We start from the raw sequence: 9,457 nt of genomic DNA on the forward strand, positions 1-9,457 counted from the left end.
ATATGTGTTAATTAATGTATATAGTTTTGGAGTTTATAAAGTAGTTTTACTTAAATTATCTTGTTACTTGTGGACTTGGTAATATAATACCTAAGTGAAAAAGGAAGGTTTTTCCTCTTGATTAGACTTTTTTTGTTACCCAGGGAGCAAATGGGTGAGTAGTTGATACCATTTAGAGATATACTTTCAGTCTTATGAATGCTTATGAATATCGTAGCTAGATTTCCCAGAGTAAGTACTTCATATTGTTGAATACTAGCAAGGATGTCCACATTGCTTAGCATCTTACTGATGTATAATTTTTCTTCATTCCTAGATGCCTCTTTCCATCTTCCTAAATTATATAGTATTTGAAAAAGCAATGGAACAAGAAGGAGGTGAATTGTGACCCAGTTAAACTAATGTCCGTTGCAATACCTGAATTGAGAAAGGGCAGTATATTGGCCCAAGATACTGAGTACAGGATTGGGAATATTCTCTTTCTGGCTTTGTTTCTACCCTTATTGAAGCTTACTTGGTTTTATTACTCATACTCCACTTGCATGTTACGGAAATTACACAATTCTTCCTTTTGAAGTCGTTTTTATTGGGTTGGTCAACTTATTGGGAAGAGCTTGGTGACAGTGAGGCTTAAATAATGAGAACCATTACTTTAGGATTCCTTGACTTTCTAGGTAGAAAGCAATACCACAATTACAGATCGAGTATAACTTCTGTCATTGTTCAGCTTTTTTTAAAAAAAAAAACAAAAACCCTTTGAAAAGGATGAGTGATGACAATGAGGATGTGCTGAGTGGAAAAATAATTATGTCATTCTACTGTACAGAGTTTATTATGGATTGCTTTGAATAAAAACCTACTACACTGTCAAGATAATTAGCTTTTCATAACTTCCCTAGTCCTGTTTCACTGTGTATACAAATGTCTGATCAAAATAACCTAGCATATTTTTTAACAAAAACTAAAACTAAGTGTGGAAGTAGTATTTCATGGTCCACTCTTCTCTGATACTAAAATACCAGTTTAGAAGCTGGCATAAAATTTGGCTATTATATATATATTTTTTCTTATATCTATTCTGAAATTTGTATTTTACATTTGTCTTTTATAGGGAGATAAAAAATTAAGGTGTGATTCTGCTGATCTTCGGCATGACATTGATCGTCGGAGAAAAGAAAGAAGTAAAGAACGGGGGGATTCCAAGGGCTCCAGGGAATCCAGTGGATCAAGAAAGCAGGAAAAAACTCCAAAAGATTACAAGGAATACAAATCTTACAAAGATGACAGGTAATTGTTAAAACTGTGTGAGTTAGGTTTTAGCTTCTAATTAGCCTTTAATAATTGTCAGCTTAATTGCTTTCAATTTTGACTGTGTAATCGAATGTTTAAATTTAAACAATTAAAATTATTTGTTTTACAGCAAAAATGTATTTGTCTTTTACACGGCTTATGGTGGATGAGGACAAAAACTTTGGAATAGCAAGCTAACACTGAAAAAAAAAATGACAAATTAATGTGTCCTATTATCCAGGCTACATCAGGAGGTTGGACTTCAATGCAGTGCATTTCTAGAAACAGTTTGTGTAAGAACTTTGGTTCGTTATGCTTGATTCCGCACTTTTTCAACTCATAACACCCAGAGTACAAGAATTTTAAACTGATAATCTAGTGGTTTAACATGGGAGAGATGGGGGGAGGAAGGACTAGTTTTTATGAAATAGCAATGTGTATTTATCTTTCAAAGTAATGTTTCCATGGATACTGTTAGCAGTGGTAAGAGTTACCGCAGGTATGACCTTTTCGGGTGTTGCATTAGAACCATACAAAATCGATCATCATAGAGTCAAATAGTAGGAATACTTAGTATCATAGATAATCGTTTTCTTGCTATTCATTAGGTAAATGGTGGATTTTACTCGTGTTTTTTTTTTAATTTATGACTGGTATTTGTATGTCATATGCTTTTTATTTCTATAATGGAGTTACGGCCCAAACCATACCAACTGTTCTCACCCAGAGTGTACAAACTGCAGTCATTTTGAAACTTGGCCTTAAGAACATTCTTAACTTTTTCCTACTCTTCTTTTCCTTTCCTTAAAATAACAACAACAAAAAAGTTAAAAATATTGAAGAACTGAACCTTATTCTTGAAGTTTCCAGACTGCTAGTTTTTAACTGGCAGGCTATAGCATGTTTTTCAGTAGTTATGTAAAAAAAATAACTGAAGGAGAATGGAAACAGACTGTGTCAAAGTTTAACACCCAATCATTTTAGTTATGTAATAATTTTAATAGGGGATAGTTTTTTGTTTTTTTTTTTTTGACTTGAAAAATATCCCTTTTACATAAGATTCAGCAGGGTCTTCATCTTTTTTAAAGTAGCACATATTTTTTTGTTTTCTTTGTTTATTTTGCAGTAAACATAAAAGTAGAGAGCAAGATCATTCTCGATCTTCATCATCCTCAGCATCACCTTCTTCTCCCAGTTCTCGAGAAGAAAAGGAGAGTAAGAAGGAAAGAGAAGAAGAATTTAAAACTCACCATGAACTGAAAGAATACTCTGGCTTTGGAGGAGTTAGCCGACCACGAGGAACCTTTGTAAGTAGTAGAAATACCTTTGATTCTTGGTAGGACTTTACTTATTACTCACTATGCATAAGGAAAGTTAAAAATACGTGATTTAGATGTTGTTGTGAGTCATTACTCTTACAGTCAGAACTAGTCTTGGAAAGTGAAGTGGTATTTGATTTATCTTCAAGATATGCCATTTAGTGGTTGGAAGGAGGGGCTGGAGCTGGGATGATGCTTTCTTTGTATGCAGAATAAAAAATAAGTGTTTTTGTCTAATTCTAAAAAAATTTATGTACATAAACTAGATTTTTAAACTTTGGGGTCAGTATCTTTGCATAGTGCATAAAGACCCAAGAGTCAAGTAAAGGTATTGATTGAGATCCAATTCTTTAATTACTTAGTTTTTGAAAAGATACCTTAAAACATTAAAAGAAAACACCCCTAGTCTCTGTATTTACAACTACTTTTATTTTGCCTGTTTTGCCTTCTAGTCCTTGCTTATATGTGTATAATCACAGAAATCATATAATTTTTCTTTTTATTCTACATAGCATACACATTATCCCCATATTTGCATAAATTTGTTGTAATTATTTAATGACTTCGTAGTAGTGCATCTTCTTGACTCTTCAATTTCTATATTCAGATTCCTACTGTAAGCAAGTATCCAGTCAATTATTAGTAGGGTTCATTAATTAGATCATTTAGGAAAGAGGAGCTTTGCTTATATGGTGATAGGTGTAGTTGAACACTTGGGACTCCTGTGATTGAAATTCAAAGAAATAGACAACTCTTTCAGCTAGTAAAGGTGAAAAGAACCAACTTTATTATTTAAAAATATTAGTTCAGGCCATGAAAGTGCAGTCAGTATGCTAATACTTAGATTGACTGCATTTTTTTTTAACCTTTTCAACTTTCAAAAGGCAGAATTTTTTGCCTATATCAAATACCAAATAGCCACCTTTTTTATCCTCAGTGGCTATGAGATTGAAATTTAGGAAGGAAATTAGGGAATTTGTTTTTTGTTACTGCAGTAAAATTAGAGTTTGCATGTAACTAAATACCTTTTGATTGCATTACTAAACAATTTTGTTAATGTTAATCAGTTTCGAATTAGAGGCAGAGGAAGAGCCAGAGGAGTTTTTGCTGGGACAAATACTGGTCCAAACAACTCAAATACTACTTTTCAAAAGAGACCGAAGGAAGAGGAATGGGATCCAGAATATACCCCAAAGAGCAAGAAGTACTTCTTGGTGGGTGTTAGAAATCTGTGTTTATTTGGTTTGCATTAATTTTCAAAGCATACTGGGTGAATACATTTGAGTACAGGTATCCACTGCTGTGAGAAGTTTTCACCATAATGCAGGAAACCTTTTAAAAATTCATTACCCAGATGATTTGAAGTTTTGAAAATGTGGGTCCCTTTGGTCCTGTTTATACTTCATTGATAGCACCTATAGGCTGATCAGGGTAAAATTTAAAAAGTACCTGATTTGATAGCCACATTCAGAGAAGAACACTAACATATGTTTCATGTCTGTCTATAAGACAATGACAGTTATAGAAACTTCTCATTAAGATTTACCTTTCACCATCACAGCTGCCTGTTTAAATGAAAAAGAATTCTTTCACAGTACACATAAATAAGGATCTCAGGGAGGTTGTTTACTTCCATTGGAAGACAAGGAAGATGGAAAATTACATTGGAAAAGTTGCTAGCTACACTAATGTGGTGCTTCTTTGTGATATAATACCTTCTGAGGCAGTTTTCTAAGAGATGGAACTAGAGGATGTGGATCCCGAGTTTCTAGGTAATGATGGGCATTTTCTGCAGTTTGATGTGGGAGAAAACGGCCCATGATTAAAGACACTTTAGAAAATACCAGAACTGTTATCAGAAATACTTACTTTTTATTACAGCTTTTCAGAGAAGTCATGTTTCAGAGACTGGTTCTGAAGATTAGTTGTTTTGCAGAAGCAAGGAGTAAAATAATAGATGTATTGAATCATGTCTTTTATTTGGCTTTTTATGAATATACCTGAATACCCATAATTTATCTAAGTGAGAGGAGAGAGCTATATGCTGAACTAGATCTATATTGTTTGAAGAATGGCAATCAAATTAATTGCTATTTGACTCTCCTGGGTACTTTAATGACCAAGGTCTGAAAAAAATTTTAAAGTGTATTATGCATAAAGTTTACTCTATATGCACTCCTCTAAGGGGAAATTTAAGCTTGTTTGAATTGGGTGAGTTGACCATGTGGACAGGGAAGGACATGTTATTCAGTTATAGGAAAGTTTAAAAGATTGATCTCCTTTTTGATTTAAGACTTTATATATTCACAGACTGCTGTTTATGCTGGATACTATGAATGCAAAAACAAATCATGATTTCAGTTCTTGGCTGGAACAGATTTAGAAACAAATGTTCTGAATACATGTGGTTTTCCTCCAAAGCAGGAAATGGAGGATTATTTCAAAGGAGAGAGTGATTTGGAGAGCCTTCTTAGAGGAACTGGGCTTGAATCTTGAGCCTGAAAGATAGGCAGGTATACTGCAGATTGCAGGAGTGAAACATCTTGAGAAAGAACTCTATGGCTAGATGGTTGGTTTAAGTTTGGTAAAATTAAGAAAAAGCAGGAGCCAAATTCTGGAAGGCCAGAATAGCTTTATAAATTTGGGTTTTAACCAGAGTTCAGAAAAACCATGGTTGTACAGATAGATCTGAGAGTTATTGTCGGAGCTAAGGGGTTAGATATTAGAAAAGTTACGTAACATTTAGGAGGACTTAGGGACCCTGTATGTAGTCGGATGTTTATAGTGAGATGAAGGAATCTCTGAGATCGGGGATACAGAGGAAAGAACACAATTTGAGGAGATAATTAAGTTCTGTTCTTGAAGTGCCAGGGAGAAATTAAGCGCACTTGTGCAGTGGGTTGTTGATAAGGTGATCTATGGAGTGAAAAAAATCTAGAAGGACACAAGGCCAGATCACCCAGTTGAAAGAGATTAATAGGCCACCTTGTCAAAAAGTGGGGGTGAGGAGTGTTCATTAAAAAAAAAAGAAAAAAAAGCCAGAGGAGACCAAATGTTAAGGGTCAGAAAGTTAAAAGGGAAGCTAGAGGAGAACAAGTAGATGGTAATTAATACTTCTGAATGTGTTACAAATACTTAATTTAGGCTAGACCTTCATTTATCTATGGCATTCTTTCAGAATCTGGTGTTGTAATTTTTATCTTAAATTGGGACATATTTTAGTTTGGCATTTAGGTGGCAATTTTACTGATTTTTTAAGAATTTAGCAGCTTACAAGTAGCAGTACCATTTTTATATGTTGCTATTCTGGGCTATATTTTAAAACCTTCATTTCTGTATAAAACATGCATTTTATCAGAGACTGATGTTCACAAGCAGTAAAATTAAAATGTTAATATGTTTTTTCTTATAAATCTATTCCCATAGTTAATTATTTTGGTTCTTAATTAATGAACCATTGAAATGACAGCTCTAGTTTTTTACATGGATATTTAAATTTAAAAGATTTTGCTTTTGCAGAGATACAGATTGCTACTACTAAAAGTAGAAATATAAACAAAAATATTCAGAAGAGATGACATTGAAAATCTACAGATGTTCCCTTAGGTTCTTTCAGAATAATTGACATAATGAAGCTTTTGGTGTCATGTTAATAGTTAGTAGTAATAATAACAGTGTAACATTTATTGAGCATATGTACTATGCTAGAAAGGTGCCTAAGTGTCTTACATATATAAACTTATTTCATGCTTATAAAAAATCATTTTGAGATGTTCTAAATCATTAGAAGATGAAAAACAGTGGGGTACAGAGGTTGACCAAAGTCACTTGACCAAAGTTACATGCTTAGTAGAACAGGGGTCTGGATTTAAACCCATGCCTTGGGTCCAAGAACCAGATTCTGAAAGCACCTGATGACTCATTTCTCCAGTACTGAGTAATAGTAACATTTGTCGCGTTCTTTTCTTGAACTTTTCATCTCTGATTTTGGATTTATGCAAAGATATGGTAATGTTTGTAATAATAAGTACTCCAGGAAAGATAATCTATTTTAGAACCTGAAATTCTGTGGAGGGGTGAGTATGTGAAGAGTTGGAGCAAGTGGGAAAGTACTGAAGTGGACAGGTTCTCAGTGTTGATGTTGTCTTTTGAGGAAGAGAAAAATCCCTGGTAGGGAAGAGGATTCAGGAGGTCTTGTTCTTTTTAAGATTATTTACTTGAGAGAAGGTGGGCATGTGGAGCAGGCAAGGGCAGAGGGAGTGGGAGAGAAATCTTGACCAGATTTGCTGAGCGCAGAGCCAGATGGAGAGCTCCATCTCAGGACCCTCACATCATAACCTGAGCCAAAATCAAGAGTCAGATCCTTGGGGGATGGAGCCACCCAGGCGCCCCAGAAGGTCTTGTTCTAATATGGCCTCCTTTATGTGTTTTGTGTATTGTAAGTATCTCACTTCTCCGACCCTTATCGTGTGAAGTAATTTTTAAAAATTGTAGGACTAAAATCTTGCAAGTTAGAATATGAGGATTAAGAGTTCGTATACTTAGCATGAAAATCACTTAGCTGTCAGGATACCCTCTGAAAAAGTAGTGTGATTTAGCTGCTGTTTTCTTTATATGGTGTCAGATCATTGGTTATTTAAAGGTAATGGCTAGTTTAACTCTAGTGTTCAGTTATGCCTCTGCTTTTTCTATTTCTGTAACTATTAATAGCCTTATGGTAATCATTTACTGCCACCAGGATATCTGGGAAATGTATTCTGTGGGTGATGGACCTAGGGAGTAGTGGAAGGAGCCAGTTTTGTGGCCTTGGACAAGTAACTCAGTTTTTCTGCCTTGGTTTCTTTATATCTAAAGCAGGATTAGTAACAGTATTTTGTAGGGTTCTTTGAGGATTAGATGAGTAAATACAGGGAAAGTGCTCCTTATTATCACCACTGTTTGAGTGCTTGCTTGTCACACACTGGGCTGGGCACTCTATAGATTAATACTATGTTCCTTTATAGCTGTCTCCCATTTTTAAAATGAGGAAGTCACACAGCCTCTGTTTAGAAACATTTAAACCCATGCCTCTGACTCCAGAACCCGTTTGCTTCTTCCCACAAATGCATAGAATACTGTGTAAATACCAGAAACAAACATAAACTTTAGAGTTTGTGCTAATAACAGAAGGGAGCCTGAAATTATGTAGTTGTGTGGGTATGATTTTGAGTGGCAGAGTATTTTAAAATACTTTATTTCAGGTTTCTCTTGAACTTTCTGATACTCTGAAATCTACACTTTTCTATAGTTCCTAAATTGATTTTTTATGGAGTCCCACACACCTCTTGCTAGTCACTTTTCATCAGTTTGGTAAAGATAGGTTGTTGGAAATTGGTAACTGTTCTTTTGTATGGTGTGTTACTTGTGTAACTGAGCTTTGCAGTTCATGCCAGGAGGGTGATTGGTATTACATGAATACGCACAAAAGCATATTGTGTTTTGGAGAAGGTGCTCATATCACATAATACTTAATAAGAAGTTTTAGTGACTTGACAGCTGGTCAGGTATTCCATTGGTTATGCAACATTGTTTGCATTATACCCGTTGTGTCATTTAGGGGCATTATTTTGCTTTATTTTCCATTTTTTTCTATAGGTGATAAACTTGAGAGTTTGAGATGGACAGCAGTTTAATTACATTATAGGAGAACCTTGGTTTTTTGTTTTGTATTTTGGGATGTAATACTCATCTATTGATCCAGAAAGTTAAGTGCTTTTTAAGTTTGCAGATTGTTTTAATTAATGGAACAGTTTGTAATTTGAGGAATATCTGTATTTGGATATAGTTAATGAAAATTAAGGTTATGATAATAACTAAAAGTAATAAAAACCTATAGTACCTCATGTTGGTTAAGAAGAAATAAGTTGAGCTATTACACTAGGGACCATCCGGTCATGATCAGGCATGTGAAATTCTCTAGCTTAGAAGGTCGATATGTAAGATTCATTGAGTTTTAAACCTCAGTAGGATTTTAAGATCTGTTCCTATAGGTAAAGTATAATTTATACGACTTACTTAACAAATTTTATAGTTTTGTAATGATATTTTTATGACTTTTTAATATCTTTATGACTGGTAATTTTTGGGAAAATGATTGGTTATTTGAACTCAATTACATGCAGTACATTAGTCAGTGGAGTTAGTTATATTGAAATAATGGAGAACAAAAAAAAGTCAGAACTTTGGAAATTGGCAGTAATTTAGCAGTTGAAATCCTCCAAAAAGTTGGACAGCTCTCAAAGCTTGGGTTACAAAGAAGTAAGATGTAATTATTTGTTTTCACAATGGAAAATATTTTTGCCGAAAACTTCAGTGTTACTGGATTTGTTTTAATGTGTTTTAGAACATTACCAATCTTACATACCCTAGTCTTCAGAATATTTATACCATGAGTATGATTGTGGGCATATGATCATTTTCCCTTTAAGAAAGAGATTTTAGTGATGATTTTTTTTTTTAACCTCTCTGTAGCATGATGACAGAGATGATGGTGTGGATTATTGGGCCAAAAGAGGAAGAGGTCGTGGTACTTTTCAACGTGGCAGAGGGCGCTTTAACTTCAAAAAATCAGGTAGCAGTCCAAAATGGACTCATGACAAATACCAAGGGGATGGAATTGTTGAAGATGAAGAAGAGACCATGGAAAATAACGAAGAAAAGAAGGACAGACGCAAAGAAGAAAAGGTAGAAAATGTCAACTTGTGATTCTGACACATTTTCTTCAGTGTGGGTTTGGTGGGCCAGTTTGTTAACTATTTCATTTTTAGGGACAGTGCTTATTATGGATCATTTTCACTCCATATTTTTGG

At 34.4% G+C, this 9,457-nt stretch overlaps 1 protein-coding gene across 5 annotated transcripts in view; it reads left to right on the forward strand.

The window, feature by feature from the left end:
* Positions 1-9,457, forward strand: part of BCLAF1 (BCL2 associated transcription factor 1) — a 29,743-nt gene that overhangs the window by 17,671 nt on the left and 2,615 nt on the right. For 2 of the 5 annotated variants that reach the window (XM_059177472.1, XM_059177473.1), the window contains exons 9-12: positions 1,112-1,287; positions 2,417-2,597; positions 3,677-3,823; positions 9,120-9,332. In XM_059177472.1, the coding sequence (XP_059033455.1) occupies positions 1,112-1,287; positions 2,417-2,597; positions 3,677-3,823; positions 9,120-9,332 (717 nt within the window). Of the gene's footprint in view, positions 1-1,111; positions 1,288-1,420; positions 1,584-2,416; positions 2,598-3,676; positions 3,824-9,119; positions 9,333-9,457 lie in introns of those variants that run through there. The other 3 variants (XM_059177474.1, XM_059177475.1, XR_009354621.1) reach the window with 2 other exon arrangements.

This window comes from Mustela lutreola, chromosome 6 (assembly GCF_030435805.1).
Source record: "Mustela lutreola isolate mMusLut2 chromosome 6, mMusLut2.pri, whole genome shotgun sequence".
NCBI lineage: Eukaryota > Metazoa > Chordata > Mammalia > Carnivora > Mustelidae > Mustela > Mustela lutreola.